We start from the raw sequence: 19,222 nt of genomic DNA on the forward strand, positions 1-19,222 counted from the left end.
AAAGAATTGTCTGTTACTATTGACGAAGAGATGTGAGAGGACATTTGGAGATATGCAAAAACAATGTCTATATGTAATCGTACTAGAGCAATCCAATTAAGAATAATACACAGATTGCATATATCCCCAAATCGCAGACATGCTTTTAGCCCCACTTCCTCTTCCCCTCAGTGTCTTAAATGCAAAACTGATACAGGCACCCTAACACATTGTTTATGGTCATGTACCAAAATACAAAGATACTGGTCTGGTGTTCTGCAAGAAATTGAAAAGATCCTAGGGGTTGATCTAGAATTGGACCCAGTTTCTTTACTGTTAGGTCTCCCTAGTAGGCATGTTACTTCTGTCGGTAAAAGGAGGCTTTACAACATCCTTACCTTCGCAGCGAGGAAAAACATCCTTTTACAGTGGATTAGTGATAAGGTTCCTTCTATTAAAGATTGGCATAAGATACTATTTGAATGGGTGCCTCTGGAATATCTGACATGTACATTGCATTCTAAAACAGACCAGCTCTACAAAGTATGGGAACCTTATCTAAATTACCTAGAACCTGAGGTATCAGCTATTATGCTGCAAGGATTCTCTTAGAATGGCAGGGATCTATGTATTTCAGAACTACACTGTACGTTCCATGTGTGGAACCTAACCTCTTGGTTTAAACTGAGCTTTTTTGTTTAATTTCTGCTTGTAAGTTTGTTTAAAATGTATGTATTGAGAGACGCAATGATGGTGATGGGGTGAGAGAAGCGCCGAGCGGGAAGAGGAAAATGGTGTACGTATGTATGGGTGTGTCTGTGTGTGTGTGCGTGCGTGTATGTATGCGTATGTGTGTGTGTATATGCATGGATATATGTATGTATGTATGTATGTATGTGTATATATATGCACGTAGATATGTGTAAGTGGGTGCTGTTTTTCTTGTTTTTGCTCTGTGCGCTTTGTCTCTGTTGTATCTCTTAATATGGGTGAAAATTGTGAAATTCCAATAAAAATACTGTTCCAAAAAAAAAAAAAATAGATCAAATTGAAGACGGGTTGATCTGTGTTCAATACAGGAAGACAACAACCCAATGCTACTTTTCAAGTTTTGCGCAAGTCTCAACAGTGTTACCCAGTTCCAAGATGGCCGTAATTCTTCATTTCACAAAGGAATAACCTCAACCATTTTCCAAAGACTGGTGACATCCAGTGGAAGCGGTAGGAACTGCAAATACGTTCCTTATGAATATAGTTCCCCAATGAAAACTCATTGAAAAGACAGAGACCTCAAACAAAATAATTCTAAATGATTAGTCCTCGGGGTTTTGCCTGCTACAAGTTCTGTTATACTCACAGACATGATTCAAACTGTTTTAGAAACTTCAGAGTGTTTTCTATCCAAATCTACTACTAATATGCATATCTTATATTCTTGGCATGAGTAGCAGGAAGTTGAAATTGGGCTCGCTATTTATCCAAAAGTGAAAATGCTGCCCCCTATACCTTAAGAAGTTTTAAGACTTCTCATGCAATGCTAACTAAACTCATAAATCGTACAATTATCTATAATCATTATGTCAAGTAATTGACATAACGATGATGGAATATTGTCATAATGATGATGGAATTTGATTAAAATCACTTAACTCCTACCTAATAATGTTCTGTTGTGATACATTTTGAGGCAGATTTGTTGACTCTTTGCATTTGGTCAAACAGAATTCTATCCATCAGTGTACTAAGAACAGGCTGCAAACTGGTTGAGTGGCTATTAGAGCCAGCAAAGGGTGCTTTACTATTTTTAGGCAGTGGAATTACTTTAGCTTCCTTCCACGCTTGTGGACACACACATTCCAGGCTTTGGTTAAAGATATAGAAAATATGGGTACCATTCTTAATAGTTTCCCATCAAGGTTGTCTATACCTGGTGGCTTATCATTATTATATAATTATTTTCATTGTGTTTTATGTAATTTATCTTGGTTTGGTAATGTAATTTCTTCTTCTTTTTGTTAAGTTTAGTCACAACATTTCTCAATTTACAGTATGTCAACCAATCAGCTGAGAGAAAAAAAGAGAGCGCAGTCCATCAAGTGTGTGTGTGTGTAAGTGTGCATGTCCTGCGGGGCTGACACTACGAACCCACAGGCATGGCTCTCTCATCCCTTCCAGGCTTTTGGGAGGGAGGGTGGACCATGAGCCTGTCATAGCGGACATAAGCAATGTCCTGATGCACTCTGGCAGCTTTCATGACTGGGATAATTTGTTTCCTCTTCTGGCGCACAGCTTCAGGATAGTCTTTGTTGAGCAAACATCCCATTCTTGGCTCTGACCTAAACCTCAGCTGGAGTTGTGTATAAAGGGTGTGACCATTGAGCAAGTTGAAGAAGCTAAACTCCTAGGGTACATTGGGTGGTCAATTACCATGGTCAAGCCATATTGACAAAGTTGTTGGAATGCCTCATAGTCGTGTGATTCACTCAGAATTTGAATTCATTAGCATGTCACTCAGTAAATCTACGCCCCCTAAGTTCCAAACAGTCTTACACTGTTACCAGGCTCTATGCATCAGCCTGGGGATGAGGTTAGGTAATCTGCAAATAAAACTATTGAAATATGTCATCTACTTATGTGTCACATCTATCAGGTCTTCCTCTATAGCAATGATCTTACCTTCAGCCCATCAACACCTGGGATGCCAGGAGGCCCGAGGGAACCCTGAAAAAAACACAAAACAAACACTTCTAAGACATTCCATTTTTTATATAACATATAGTATGCTTGCATGTGTCTTCAGGAAGGTGACTATGATGTGCTGTCTTAAGTATATGTCTTTGTGTTTTTCCCTGTTAAGACTAGTTGTAATCATGATTTAATGAAAGGTGTCATATGCAGAGTGACAACTTCTCAGTGTTGACTGATTATTTGACAGTTCTATGGCTGCCACTAAAACCCCTTGTGCTCAACTCCGACTTTCTGTGGCTCACCTTCAAATCTATTTGGCAAATGCCTAAAGCATGACTAGGGCTGTGGTGGTCATGACATTTTGTCATCCGGTGATTGTCAAGCAAATAACTACCCGTCTCCCAGTAATTGACCGTTAATTAACAAACACATTTAGCATCTCCTGGCTTCCACACAAAGCATACAAGCCACTGATGCAGACCTTTGGAACATCTACATTTTAAAAAGTAAAATAAATCCATGTAATATAGGCTAGCCTATCACAATAAATCCCTTATTTATTTTAGACAGGTCTAAGGGAAACATGACATCAATTTTTGTCTATTTCAGAAGAACATAATAGCATACTCTGAGTTGTCCTTATGATAGGCCCTGATCTGGCTATGCCATATGGTTGTAGGCAACACTAGTTCATTTAGCAGACAAGATTTGCTTAGAATTCCATGGCATTATTTTATGTTATTTTATAGTATGTAGAATACAATTGGAGGGAGTGAGGGAGTGCACACCTGTGGCTATTCTTTGTTGCGCGGTCAACAAAGAAACAGGTACTCCTATATGTTTAATTTACAGCTCTTTAAAAATGCGACTCTATTGATCACTTGAAAAAAAGTTGCATGAAAGTTGCATGAACTCTGCTTTGCGTTTTGCGCAGGCTGTACACACTTCATCAGTCTCTCATTCACAATTTGACAAGCACTTGATAATGCCTCCCCTTTGTGTGCCTGTAATGCCCCCTAAAAAATCCATGTATTTTGCGGCCAGTGGCCATTGTGCCCTTGGTCTGAATATAATATCTCCCGGATGTGCAACTGCGAGTGTCCTTATCCAATTCCGAGGCGCATATTGAAGATATTGGAAGAACTATCCTTTTACATTTCATCTGCCAACAAGATGAGTAGGCCTAACGAACAGCAAAAGCACTAGCCAATCTACCATCCCCATAGTACAAAAAATGACCTATTCTATTCTGTGTGAGAAACAAATATTCCAAATAAATTCATAAAAAATCTACAATGTGATTTTCTGGATTTTTTTTCTCATTTCGTCTGTCATAGTTGAAGTGTACCTATGATGAAAATTACAGGCCTCTCTCATCTTTTTAAGTGGGAGAACTTGCATAATTGGTGGCTGACTAAATACTTTTTTGCCCCACTGTACATATGAGATGAGTAACGCAAGATATGTAAACACTATGAAAGTGAAATTAATAAAGTGACTAGTGTTCAATTTATTAAACTGGCCAATGATTTCAAGTCTGTATGTTGGCAGCAGCCTCTCTGTGCTAGTGATGGCTATTTAACAGTCTGATGGCCTGAGAAAGAAGCTGTTTTTCAGTCTCTCGGTCCAAGCTTTGATGCACCTGTACTGACTTTGCCTTCTGGATGATAGCGGGGTGAACAAGCAGTGGTTGTTGTCCTTGATGAGGGCAGGTAGTTTGCCCCCAGTGATGTGTTGGACAGAGCGCACCACCCTCTGGAGAAACCTGCGGATGTGGGTGGTGCAAGTTTGCCGTTAGAGGTCGACCGATAAACCAGGGCCAATTTAAAGTTTTCATAACAATCGGTAATCAGCCTTTTTGGACGCTGATTATGGCCGATTACATTGCAATCCACGAGCAGACTGCGTGGCAGGCTGACCACCTGTTATGCGAGTGCAGCATCAAAAGGACCTTGTGGCTGCCAGGAGCCAAGGTAAGTTGCTAGCTAACATTAAACTTATCTTATAAAAAACAATCAATCTTCACATAATCACTAATTAACTACACATGGTTGATGATATTACTAGGTTAACTAGCTTGCCCTGTGTTGCATATAATAAACGTGGTGCCTGTTAATTTATCATCGAATCCCAGCCTACTTCAACTTCGCCAAACGGGTGATGATTTAACAAAAGCACATTTGTGAAAAAAGCACAAACGATCCTAACCATAAACATCAATGCCATCCTTAAAATAAATACACAGAAGTGTATTTTTTTACCTGAATATTTTGTTAAAAGAAATGCATGTTAGCAGGCAATATTAACGAGGGAAATTGTGTCAATTCTCTTGCGTTCAGTGCAAGCAAAGTCAGGGTAAGTTTTGGCCGCATGGCTCGTTGCGAACTGTGTGAAGACCATTTCTTCCTAACAAAGACCGTAATTAATTTGCCAGAATTTTACATAATTATGACATAACATTGAAGGTTGTGCAATGTAGAAGCAATACTTAGACTTAGGGTTGCCAACCGTTAGATAAAATAAGGAAAGGTTCCGTATTTCACTGAAAGAATTAAACGTTTTGTTTTCGAAATGATAGTTTACGGATTTGACCATATTAATGACCAGGCTCATATTTCTGTGTGTTTATTATAATTAAGTCTATGATTTGATATTTGATAGAGCAGTCTGACTGTGCGGTGGTAGGCAACAGCAGGCTTGTAAGAATTCATTCAAACAGCACTTTACTGTGTTTGCCAGCAGCTCTTAGCAATGCTTGAAGCACAGCACTGTTAATGACTTCAAGCCTATGAACTTCTGAGATTAGGCTGGCAATACTAAAGTGCCTATAAGAACATCCAATAGTCAAAGGTATATGAAACACAAATGGTACAGAGATAAATAGTTGACATGTCATAATTCCTATAATAACTCCAACCTAAAACGTATTAACTGGGAATATTGAAGACTCATGTTAATAAAAGGAACCACCTGCTTTCATATGTTCTCATGTTCTGAGCAAGGAACATAAACATTAGCTTTTTACATGACACATATTGCACTTTTACTTTCTTCAACACTGTTTTTGCATTATTTAAACCAAATTGAACATGTTTCATTATTTATTTGAGACTAAATGGATTTTATGTATGTATTATATTAAGTTAAAATAAAAGTGTTCATTGTTCATTCAGTATTGTTGTAATTTTAATTATTACAAATATATATATAAAAAATCGGCCGATTAATCGGTATCGGCTTTTTTTTGGTCCTCTAATGATCGGTAGCGGTATCGGTGTTGAAAAGTCATAATCAGTCGACCTCTAGGTGCCCTACCAGGTGGTGATACAGCCTGACAGGATGCTCTAAATTGTGCATCTGTAAAAGTTTGTGAGGGTTTTAGGTGACAAGCCACATTTCTTCAGCCTCCTGAGGTTTAAGAGGCGGACCATTTCAATTTGTCAGAGATATGTACGCCGAGGAACTTAAAACTTTCCACCTTCTCCACTTCTGTCCCATCGATGTGGATAGGGGGTGCTCCCTCTGCTGTTTCCTGAAGTCCATGACCATCTACTTTGTTTTGTTGACGTTGAGTGAGAGGTTATTTTCCTGACACCACACTCACAGACCACTCACCTCCTCCCTGTTAGGCTGTCTCGTCGTTGTTGGTAATCAAGCCTACTACTGTCTGTAAACTTGATGAGTGAGTTGGAGGCGTGCTTAGCCACACCGTCAATGGATGAACAGGGAGTACAGGAGGAGGCTGAGTATGCACCCATGCGGGGCCCCAGTGTTGAGGATCAGCGAAGTGGAGATTTGTTTCCTACCTTCACCACCTGGGGGCAGCCTGTCAGGAAGTCCAGGATCCAATTGCACAGGGTGGGGTTCAGACCCAGGGCCTTGAGCTTAATGATTAGCTTGGAGGGTACTAATGATGTTGAATGCTGAGCTATAGTCAATGAACAGCACTCTTACATAGGTATTCCTCTTGTCCAGATGGGATAGGGCAGTGTGCAGTGTGATGGTGATTGCATTGTCTGTGGACATATTGGGGCGGTAAGCACATTGAAGTGGGTCTAGGGTGACATGTAAGGTGGTGGTGATATGATCCTTGAATAGTCTCTCAAAGCACTTCATGATGACAGAAGTGAGTCATTTAGTTCAGTTACCTTTGCATTCTTGGGTACAGAAAAATGGTGGCCATCTTGAAGCATGTGGGGACGGCAGACTGGGATAGGGAGAGATGGAATATGTCCGTAAACAAATCAGCCAGCTGGTCTGCACATGCTCTGAGAACGCGGTTAGGGATGCTGTCTGGGCCGGCAGCCTTGCGAGGGTTAACACGTTTAAATGTCTTACTCATGTCGGCCACGGAGCAGGAGAGCCCACAGTCCTTGGTAGCTCGCCGCGTCGGTGGCATTGTGTTATCCTGAAAGCGGACGAAGAACCTGTTTAGCTTGTCCGGAAGCAAGACGTCGATGTCCACGACGTGGCTGGTTTTCCATTTGTAGTCCGTGATTGTCTGTAGACCCTGCCAAATACATCTTGTGTCTGAGCCGTTGAATTGCAACTCCACTTTGTCTCAATACTGATGTTTTGCCTGTTTGATTGCCTTGCGGAGGAAATAACTACTCTGTCTGTATTCGGCCATAATCCCCATCACCTTGCCATGGTTAAATGCGGCGGCTCGTGCTTTCAGTTTTGCGCGAATGCTGCCATCTATCCACGGCTTCTGGTTAGGGTAGGTTTTAATAGTCACAGTAGGTACAACATCTCCTATGCACCTCTAGTTAAACTCAGTAATTGTCTCAGTGTACGCATTCATATTATTCTCAGAAGCTACCTGAACATATCCCAGTCCGGTGATCAAAACAATCTTGAAGTGTGGATTCTGATTGGTCAGACCAGCGTTGAATAGTCCTTAGCATGCAAAATAGAGTTGTGGTCAGATTTGCCGAAAGGAGGGCTTGGGAGGGCCTTGTATGCATACCGGAAGTTAGAGTAACAATGGTTCAGTGTTTTTCCAGCACTAGTGCTGCAGTCGATATGCTGATAGAATCAAGGTAGCCTTTTTCTATAATTTGCTTTGTTAAAATCCCCAGGATATGCATCCTAAGGATATGTGGTTTCCAGTTTGCACAAAGTTCAGTGAAGTTCCTTGAGGGCCGCCGAGGTATCAGCTTGAGGGGGGATTTACACAGCTGTGACAATAACCGAAGAGAGTTCTCTTGGGAGATAATACGGTCGGCATTTGATTGTGAGGTATTCTAGGTCAGGTGAACAAAAAGGACTTGAGTTCCTGTATGTTATTACAATTACACCATGAGTCGTTAATCGTGAAACATACACCCCTGCCTTTCTTCTTCCTGGAGAGATGTTTATTCGTGCCGGTGCGATGCACTGAGAATCCAGATGGCTGGACAGATTCCGACAGTTATCCCGAAAGAGCCATGTTTCCGTGAAACACAGTATGTTACAATCCCTGATGTCTCTCTGGAAAGCAACCCTTGCTCTGATGTCGTCAAGTTTGTTATCTAGAGACTGAACGTTTAGTGAGTAATATACTTGAAAGCAGTGGGTGGTGTCTCCGAAGTCTGACTAGAAGACCACTCCGAATTCCTCTCCTCCAGTGGCGTTGTTTTGAATTGGCCTCTGGAATCAGTTCAAATGCCTTGGGAGGTGCGAACAAAGGATCCGCTTCGAGAAAGTCGTATTCCTGGTCGTAATGCTGGTGATGCTGGTGAGTCACCGCCACTCTGATATCCAATAGTTCTTCCCGGCTATATGTTATAACACATAACATTTTCTGGGATAACAATGTAAGAAAGTATACATTAAAAAAACAAGTTTCCTAAGGACTAGACGAGAGGTGGCCCCCTCTGTCGGAGCCATCTTGGTCTTGGGCTCTTATGAAGTGTTTGATTAGCTTTTCGAATACATTTACATTGATGTCAGAATGATTAGAGGGACAATAGAGTGCTGAGTACCAGGCATTTAACAAGTTTGGTAGGCTACTAATGACCATCAGCAGCATCAGAGCTTGGAGAAGCCTAATTACTGTGACTAAATGGTCATCTGGAATTTGACTGCCGTCATGACTTGTGACCGCTGGTGTGGCGGTAATACCCAGCTACGAAACCTCCAGCGCCAGTCCTTGCGAGACACAGCGCTGCGAACAGACAAGGAGAAAATGGGAGAAAAACAAGCTGAGACAACCTTTGATATCTCTGCTCCTCTTCGGGGCTGAGAGGGTTTGATTACCTTAAAATACCATCCAGGGTAAACATCTCATGTGAAATTTCAAGACTTGTGAGATTAGAATGACAGTAGGCACAGGAATTTGGGAATAGCCACACTGAGAAGCTTAGTCAATGTGAAGTAAAAAAAAAAGGAGACAGCGCTCTGTTATGTTTCACGTTCTCCTTGTTATTTTCTAGACACAGCAATTTAGACTCTGTAGACATTACAAGTGAGGATTAATGATCTCCTACTCTTTACATGGTCTCTTCAATCTCAGGAGGCTGAAGAAATTCGGCTTGTCACCAAAAGCACTCACAAACTTTTACAGATGCACAATCGAGAGCATCCTGTCGGGCTGTATTACCACCTGGTATGGCAGCTTCTCCGCTCATAACCGTAAGGCTCTCCAGAGGGTAGTGAGGTCTGCACAACGCATCACCGGGTGTAAACTACCTGCAATCCAGGACACCTACACCACCCGATGTCACAGGAAGGCCAAAAAGATCATCAAGGACAACAACCACCCTGTCACGTTCTGACCATCGTTCGTATGTGTTTTCCTTGTTTTAGTGTTGGTCAGGACGTGAGCTGGGTGGGCATTCTATGTTGTGTGTCTGGTTTGTCTATTTCTATGTTTGGCCTGATATGGTTCTCAATCAGAGGCAGGTGTTAGTCATTGTCTCTGATTGGGAACCATATTTAGGTAGCCTGTTTTGTGTTGGGTTTTGTGGGTGATTGTTCCTGTCTCTGTGTTTGCACCAGATAGGGCTGTTTAGGTTTTTGTTAGTTTATGCATGTATAGTGTCATTATAAATTAAACATGAATAACCACCACGCTGCATTTTGGTCCGCTTCTCTTTCACCAGAAGAAAACCGTTACACACCCGAGCCACTGCCTGTTCACCCCGCTATCATCCAGAAGGTGAGGTCAGTACAGTTGCATCAAAGCGGGGACCGAGAGATTGAAAAACAGCTTCTATCTCAAGGCCATCAGACTGTTAAACAGCCATTACTAACATTGAGTGGCTGCTGCCAACATACTGACTCAACTCTAGCCACTTTAATAATGGAAAAATTGAAGTAATAAATGTATCACTCTAGCCACTTTAAACAATGCCACTTTATATAATGTTTTCATACCCTACATTACTCATCTCATATGTATATACTGTACTCTATACCATCTACTGCATCTTGCCTATGCCATTCGGCCATCACTTATTCATATATTTTTATGTACATATTCGTATTAATTCCTTTACACTTGTGTGTGTGTATAAGGTAGTTGTTGTGAAATTGTTAGGTTAGATTACTTGTTAGATATTACTGCATGGTCGGAACTAGAAGCACAAGCATTTCGCTACACTTGCATTAACATCTGCTAACCATGTGTATGTGACAAATACAATTTGATTTGGTGGTTATCATGTGTGTGCCCTACTGCTCTATAGTAAGCCTGAGACTAGCATAGAATATCATGGCTCAGCAGCACTATTAACCCTCATACAAACTAATGGGTACATTTTTGATCACAGCCCAAAGGTATTTTATTCAATTCTTCCACATTTTCATGTTTGTCAATGCACTTGTTCTTGCATTGTTTAGTATTTCTGTATCAATATGGACTTTTTAATTAATTCTGTCTATATTAATTTGATAGATAGATATTTGAATCTAGGTTTCTCTTGAGACATAGTAACAAGTTATCCATACCTCCAGAGGGTGGAGGGGGACCTGTATCAGATTTTAACCAGATAGACAGAACTCAGATACACTCTGAATCTACACCCAGAGCTGTATTGGTGTGTATTCTTTAAAATGTAATCATTCTAGGGCAAATCTAAAAACCTGCAGAGATGCCCCACCGTATGTACTTGCCTATGGTTATAACTGGTTACAACCATGCACAAAATCAATATGAACTTACATATATGCTTAGTTGCAGTCAAACAGCTCATAAAAATCTGTCAGAATACTTGGTAGAACTGTAATACTATAATGTTTGTGTTAGAGATGTTAAAAATACAAACCTATGCCTCGTATCATCCCAAATATTTTTTTTTTTACATGATCTCTATCTTAGAGACCTTGATTGTACTTCAGCTATCCCTGAACTTGATTTAGCTTGGAGCCTTTTTCAAGGGTTAAAGGTAGATCGAATGCCTGGTACACCGGAATTATCAGATGTAATTCATAAAAGAGATGACGCTTGGGTCAAGGCCAGAAACACAGTCTTAGCCCAGGACTGGCAAGCTTTTAAACAACTGAGGAGTTATTGTGTAAGACAAATAAGACAGGTTAAATCTGATTATTATGTATCCACTCTTTCGGACTGTAATGGGAACCGTCTAAATTCTGGAAAACTGTCGAACCCTGAAGGGTACTACTTCCTCCTCTCTGCCACCCCCCCCAAAAATCCAGACACTAGCCTCATTACAGATAAAAATGGCATCATTGAGGCATTTAGTCAAAATGTATTTCAGTGGGTTCTCTCTTTGAAATAACTTATAAGCATATTCACAATGATATTGCGCTGGATGCCGATAGGGGAAACTTGTTGAATGATCACTTACTGAATGATCAGAGAAATTATTATTTTAGGCTATTTACAGAAAAATAAGTCCTGGATGCTTAGCTAGCATCCAGGACAACAAGAAATCCACAGGGGCAGACCAATTGGATCCTGGTCTGCATAAGTGTGCAGCGCCCATCATTGTTGGCTCAATAACCCACATTTGTAATTGAAAATTGTTATCAGGAAATATTCCTAAAGTATGGAAATTAGCTCTTGTGCTGCTACTCCATAAGGGCAGGGACAGTAGTGATCTTAAAAATGATCACCTCATTTCAAGGCATCCTTGTCTAGCTAAGATTCTTGAATCGTTGGTAAATGTACAACTTGCTATTTTTATTTTCCTTTTACGAATGGGCAGTTATTAGAATTCATAAGATTCTGTATTTACGGTAGCATAGCTTCTCAAGATCCGATAGACACCCAATCACTTTTTCCCTCAGTCTTCCCGCTCTTTCATTCAAACCCAACCCCCATCCTTTGTGTAATCAGCTGTCATATTGGGTTAGCCCACTAGGGGCTTTTTATGACATGATATATATATACACAGGATAGATCACACATCGATTACTCATCATGTCATATATATGTATACACACAGGATAGATATATATATAAATATACACAGGATTGATCACACCGATTACTCATCATGTCATATATATATACACAGGATAGATCACACATCGATTACTCATCATGTGTATATGTAATTCTGTGTGATTATTTAGGTATTTTAGTAAATAAATAATTAAGCCAATTTGTGTATTGCTGATTCAACTTATTAACTAGGGTTCGTGCAGATAACCAAGTACTTACGACAATCAGAATGAGACCTACCGATCGAGGTGACAATTAATAATTGACTGCTATTGATAAAAACAGATCTTCATCTTTAAGAGAGTGGATTCAGGAGATAACCGCTCTATATAAATGAATGCTTCCGTGGTGTCCCAGTTTATTAATGTTTAATTGTTGCATGGCTTAATTCAATCACGTAAGCAATTAAATGTTAGGTAATCGACTTGATAAAATAGCATGTCATATAATTTAATCATAGTCAGACATGACACTTTTGATACTGTTGATTATGATATTCTTTTGAATAAGATATGCCTGAACTCTGATATGCCTGTTCATGGTTTCATGATTATCTTAGGACTAGAACTTAGGCCATCGTGATTGATGGGGTTAGGTCTGAATTTCTTGAAGTACATAAAGGTGTACCACAGGGGTTGATTTTGGGACCTATTCTCTTCACTATTTATATAAACACCATTGGTCAGTCTGTTAAAATGTTTAAACTTCATCTATATGCGAATGATACTATTAGTATGTATGCTGTTGCCCCGACTTTTGATCTGGCTGTGTCAACTGGTTCTCCAATCAAACGTGTTCCCACACATAAATACTTAGACGTTTGGATTGATATGGAATTGACGTTTAAAAAATTGACGTTTAAAAAACATATACAGTAGATGAGCTGGTTAAGAAGCTAAGAATTAAAGTTGGCTTTTTCTACTGAAACAGATCTTGCCATTCTCTAAGCAGTTGGAAGCAGATTATTCAGTCAACCTTTTAATCTGTTCTTGATTATAGTGATATTATTAATAAAAGTGCAGCTGCTATTACTCTTAAACCTTAGATACTCATTACTGCATCCTGTATTAAAATGTTGGCTTCGCTAAAGACCTGTCGATCTCTACATTACTATTTTTGTTTACAAGGCCCTATTTCATAAACTTCCGTCTTATCTAACTTTGCTGTTGAAGTATAGACACCTGAGTTGCCTAACCCGTTCACAGGGATGGTTAACTCTTAAAGTTCCAAGGGTCTCCACCAAGTTAGGTAAATCTGCTTTTAGTTTTAATGCAGTATTGCTGGAACAAATATCCAAATACATTTAATCTTGTTGTTCAGTTGCCACTCGAGCAATTTAACATAATGATTGGGGACTTATTTGTGGAGGACTGTTTGATTTTTTATGTTCCATTTGTGTTTTCCATGACTGGATTTTTGTTTTAAATTCCATCTCTCACAGTTGAAGTGTACCTATGATAAAAATTACAGACCTCTACATGCTTTGTAAGTAGGAAACACTACCGATTTTGCAGGTTTTCCTACTTACAAAGCATGTAGAGGTCTGTAATTTTTATCATAGGTACACCTCAACTGTGAGAGATGGAATTTAAAACAAAAATCCAGAAAATCACATTGTATAATTTTTAAGTAATTAATTTGCATTTTATTGCATGACATAAGTAATTTGATCAACTACCAACCAGTAAGAATTCCGGCTCTCACAGACCTGTTAGTTTCTGCAGAATCGGGCAGTGTGTCAAATACTTGTTCTCCCCAATGTAAATGTCAAAGTACATTTTCTTAAATTTCTAAAAACTAAATGATACTGAAATCAAATTATGGTAAATCAGCTTTTTAGTACTAATGTAGATTGTACCTTAGGAAAAATTTGCGCATTATTTAAGGGAAAAATGTCTTTTCATTTGACAGAATATGCTAAATACTGTAATTGTGCTAAAATAAGTCTGTTTTGGTAATAAAAATTAATAAATCAGATAACATTAGAATTTACTTGATATTTTGCTATGATTGTTACTTTTTCCAATAGTTTCTTCTTGAGGTCAAAATGACCCCAGTTGGTAATCCATGTATGTAAAATATGAGGGTTAATCGGTCGACTCTGAAACCACCGGGTCTTGTTAGGCCAGCATAGGGTTTACTCAATGAAATAATGGATTTAGAAACAACTGTTATTATACTAGTCCTCATATTGATATGACAACCTTTTCTATGTAATTCATAAAAGTTAATAGCAACAACAACACTGATTTAAGGCAGTGCATTATTTATTCACAGAATGTCGCCTAATTACTTCCAAAGGGAATTCCATCAGTATGAGGACATAAGGGCACGGGGACGTAGTTCGGCAGAAAGGTTACTCCCAAAGCAGTGCTAATGGAAACTTCTGTCTAGGGAGCATGCTCCGTTGACTGGAAGGGTGAGAGAAAGGTCTGGCATGGCTGTGCATATGCAGGTAGCACGGAGTCTGGTATATGGTGGGGGGAGCATAGCTTTGAGGTCCATGTGGCAGTGGTGGGGTGCATTTTGTACAGGGCTGAAGCAGCAGCAACCTGTCGTCTCTGTGAAGGCTGGGGATGGTGAGTTGTGTAGGGGCGGTGTCCTGTTCCACACTGGATGTTGTCAAGCAGGCTGAGGGGAGTAGATGGGGCACTCATCCAGCTCAGGGAAGTGACACTGAAGACATGTGCCTTGTAGATGATGGCTCGGCTCTTGGTGTTACTCTCCTCAGTGCTCCCGGTTTCTGAGCTGCTCTGATGGAGATGTTAGAGAGGTGTTTGAACCATGACCGTTTGCTGTCTATTATGACTCTGAGGATGTTGTGCCTAGCTGGCGACCATCAGAGTACAGGTCCAGCTTTGATGGAATCCTCTTACTGGAGAATGTCATGGACTTACATTTTGATGGTTCGAAGGTGCTCTCTCTCTCTCTCCCCTCTCTTCTCCCCCTCTTAAATTCTATCTGAATGGGACAGATATAAACTAAAAAATGTACCTTTACAGTATGTGTATGTGATAGTCCTCAGCTCTCCACTGCAATGTGTGGTGAACAATCTGGTGCATAATGGCTACCATGCATCATTAGGGTGTTTAATAGTAGAGCTGAATGGGTTGAGTTAACACACCTTGCACCCCACTCAGTGGACTGTAGAGTGGGCATAATGGTTATTTTGAGTGTAAGATGTTGAGAATGTATTTTGTTTCCTGAGTATGTGAGCCCAGGATTAGTCTCCCAACAGTCTGTCTAGGTCTCATGAGGGGATGTGGATGAGATGTAATATTGTAGAGGATAACTATTAACAGTAGCTGACACTGGGCTACTTAGGACATAGGGCTGGGCAATATGGCCAAAATATCATATCACCATTTTTAGAATTTGTTTTTGAAAAATAAAAGTTCTAAATTTGCTTTGAGTAGTGTGTGACCCTACGGTGGTAACACATACATTCTAAGTGTTTTCAATTGGTCTTTCTCCATTGTTTTTAAACTGTTCAATTCAACTTCAACCAAAAAATCATTTTCAGAATTTATCAATTTCTGCATTTCCTGCACTCAGGGACATAATAAACAGTGTATAACAAACAAAACATTCAAATATCGTTATAGAAAGTATAGTAAAAACCCAAACCGGTCTGTGCATCAATACTGGTATATCGTAAAATATGACATACCACCCAGCCTAACCTAGGCTATTCGTCGTGACCTTTCAATCAAACCCGTGTAGTGCCCTGAGTACAAACATTTTCTCACAAAATGGAAATAAAGGACATTTCTCACAGGTACATTACAAAAAAAACAAGAATAATTCTAAATAAAAAACAACCTCAAAAGTTTTTGTTCTATGATTCAGAAGCTATCTGATTTATCTAAGCGAGAAACTGGTTTAATAATGAATACAGGAGATGAAATCAACTCTACCTTTTGTCCTGGTGGCCCCTCAGGTCCCTAGAAAGAAAGATGTTAGATATAATAATATGTAACAGGGTCACAAGGGAGAGACTCGCCCTGCAAATAGTGGTGGGATTTCATTCCCTGTAAACAAAAATAAGTTGTTAGGATGTCCCCAGAACAGCATGAAATGTTTGCCTAAAGTCAACAGGGCATTGTATCATGGTCTTGTGGAGGTTTTGTCTAGATCCCGGTTTGTTCCGAGAACGTCCCTGAGGATGATTTTAGGACGTTCTCGGAACGTTGTGTCATGATCCTGTGGAGGTTTTGTCTAGTTCCCAGTTTGTTTCAGGGACGTCCCTAAGGATGGTCCCATGGAAGTTTTTGTCAAGATCCCAAAACATAATTTTTCCTTTCATTGGGACATTGTGTTATGATAACAAGGGAACGTTCTCTATGATACCTTTTTATCTAGTTCTACCTATGATCCTGGGAAGTCATTGATGTTTTTAGTACATTTTCAGGACATTCGGTGTATCAGTCATCAGAATGTCACCTGATGTCCCAAAAGAAACATGTTTTTTGGATAAATGTTCTACCCAACTACCTGGGCTCTCGCATCCTCGTTTCATTGCACATCACCCCTTGTTACTGTTAACGAGCCCACTGATCCACAGCTCTTTGTCTGTTGGCAAGGTCAGGGATGCCAAGCCCACCCCCATATTACAACATATGACAACCTATGTGTTGTGATAATTGCGTTGTTTGCTCTATAACCTGATAATTCATAGGCCTTGTGACTGTGATATATAGGCCTAAAGGCCAAGACAATTTGTTTTTACCTTTATTTAACTAGGTAGGCTAGTTGAGAACTGACGGGGCCACAGTGTCTCCCAGTATTTATGCTGCTGTAGTTTGTGTCGGGGGGCTAGGATCAGTCTGTTATATCTGGAGTATTTCTCTTTTCTTTTCTGGTGTCATGTGTGAATTTCAGTATGCTCTCTCTAATTCTCTTTCTTTCTCTCTCTCTCTCTGAGGACCTGAGCCCTAGGACCATGCCTCAGGACTACCTGGCATGATGACTCCTTGCTGTCCCCAGTCCACCTGGCTGTGCTGCTGCTCCAGTTTCAACTGTTCTGCCTGCGGCTATGGAACCCTGACCTGTTCACCGGACGTGCTACCTGTCCCTGACCTGGTGTTTTCAACTCTCTAGAGACAGCCGGAGCGGTAGAGATACTCTCAATGATCGGCTATGAAAAGCCAACTGACATTTACTCCTGAGGTGCTGACCTGTTGCACCCTCGACAACCACTGTGATTATTATTATTTGACCCTGCTGGTCATCTATGAACATTTGAACATCTTGGCCATGTTCTGTTATAACCTCCAACCGGCACAGCCAGAAGAGGACTGGCCACTCCTCATAGCCTGGTTCCTCTCTAGGTTTCTTCCTAGGTTCTGGCCTTTTTAGGGAGTTTTTCCTAGCCACCGTGCTTCTACACTTGCATTGCTTCCTGTTTAGGGTCTTAGGCTGGGTTTCTGTACAGCACATTGAGATTTCAGATGATGTAAGAAGGGCTTTATAAATGAATTTGTTAAGAACAAATTCTTATTTACAATGACGGCCTACCCTGGCCAAACCCGAATGACGCTAGGCCAATTGTGCACCACCCTATGGGAATCACAATCCCGGCCGTATGTGATACAGGCTGGATCCAAACAAGGGTGTCTGTAGTGACCCCTCAAGCACTGAGATGCAGTGCCTTAGACCACTGTGCCACTAAGGAGCCCATAAAGAAGACACTGTCCATGGTTCCGATTTAGTCTATAAACTGTTCATTCATATGCCTTGCGACTATAGGCCTAAAGGCAGAGACAATGTAATTAACTGCATAATGATGTGTAGTATTTTGTAAATATATATATATATATATATACACACAGTACCAGTCAAAAGTTAGGACACACCTACTATACGGTGGGAACCACACACGCGGCGATCATCCGTTCACCTATTCTGCATCTATTCTGCAGATTTCCTCCGGTCAAATGTCCATTGCTCGTGTTTCTTGACCCAAGCAAGTCTCTTCTTATTATTAGTGTCCTTTAGTAGTGGTTTCTTTGCAGAAATTCGACAATGAAGGCCTGATTTACGCAGTCTCCTCTGAACAGTTGATGTTGAGATGTGTTCAGTGGTTCCTCAATTAAACGTTTTGAGATTATGCTGCGGGATTTTAGAGGTAATTTGCGGTTTTGTACGTTACTCTGCGTCACTGCTTCATTGCTCCAGACCACTGCAAGGGGGTGTTAGAGCACTGATTATACTTTTGGGTCCCAAGGCCTAATGTGTTTCTACCTGACAATGAATGGGCGATATAAAACAAATAGAAACTGATAATTGTGCACAACTTCAAAATTGAATTTCAATTAACGGAATGATGATTATGAAGAAGGTGGTTAAAATCTAGGCTATAACGGACTAACATTCGAATTGAACTTGAATTTATGTTCGACAACCCAGACTTGCACATGGCAAGGACTACATACTATCACAGACTACAAAGGCAAATCCAGCTGTGCGGTGCCCACCGACTCTTCAACCCCCAGACGAGCTAAACACATTCTATGTTCACTTCGAGGCAGACAATACTGAGCCATTCAGGAAGACTCTCACAGCTTCGGACGACCAGGTGCTCTCTCGGACATCTTCAACCTGTCCCAGGCTGTAGTCCCCACCTGCTTCAAGGAGACCATCATCATCCCATTGCCCAGGAAAAACAAGGTGACATGCCCAAATGACTATCGTACCGTCACGCTCACTTCGGTCATCATGAAGTGCTTCAAGAGGCTGGTCATGGCCAACATCAAGGCCAGCATGCCAGGTACACTGGACCACTCCAATTTGCCTACCGCTCCAACAGATCCACGGAAGATGCCATTTCCATCGCTATCTACACGGCCGTAACACATCTGAACAAGAGGAACAACTATGTGAGAATGCTTTTCATCGACTACATTCAACATTATTGTTCCCTCCAAGCTCAACACCAAGCTCAGAGACCTGGGTCTGAACATGAGGTCTGATACCAACAGGCTCAGAGACAGTTTATATCTACAAGCCATCAGACTGCTGGACAGAACAATTGAACTGGACTGACCACCTACATTCTCTGTACCTTAGCACACATGCACTTACTCACTCCCAAACACATATTCATGCTACACACACATCACAACTACTGCTACCAGACTCTTATTATACTGCTCAGTTTATACA

At 40.6% G+C, this 19,222-nt stretch overlaps 1 protein-coding gene across 13 annotated transcripts in view; it reads right to left on the bottom strand.

The window, feature by feature from the left end:
- Positions 1–19,222, bottom strand: part of col25a1 (collagen type XXV alpha 1 chain) — a 302,148-nt gene that overhangs the window by 77,291 nt on the left and 205,635 nt on the right. For all 13 annotated transcript variants that reach the window (XM_031792275.1, XM_031792270.1, XM_031792264.1 and 10 more), the window contains 2 exons: positions 15,976–16,002; positions 2,656–2,700 (listed from right to left, as the gene is read on the bottom strand). In XM_031792275.1, the coding sequence (XP_031648135.1) occupies positions 2,656–2,700; positions 15,976–16,002 (72 nt within the window). The remainder of the gene's footprint in view (positions 1–2,655; positions 2,701–15,975; positions 16,003–19,222) is intronic.

The sequence above is a fragment of the Oncorhynchus kisutch genome, linkage group LG16 (genome assembly GCF_002021735.2).
Source record: "Oncorhynchus kisutch isolate 150728-3 linkage group LG16, Okis_V2, whole genome shotgun sequence".
NCBI lineage: Eukaryota > Metazoa > Chordata > Actinopteri > Salmoniformes > Salmonidae > Oncorhynchus > Oncorhynchus kisutch.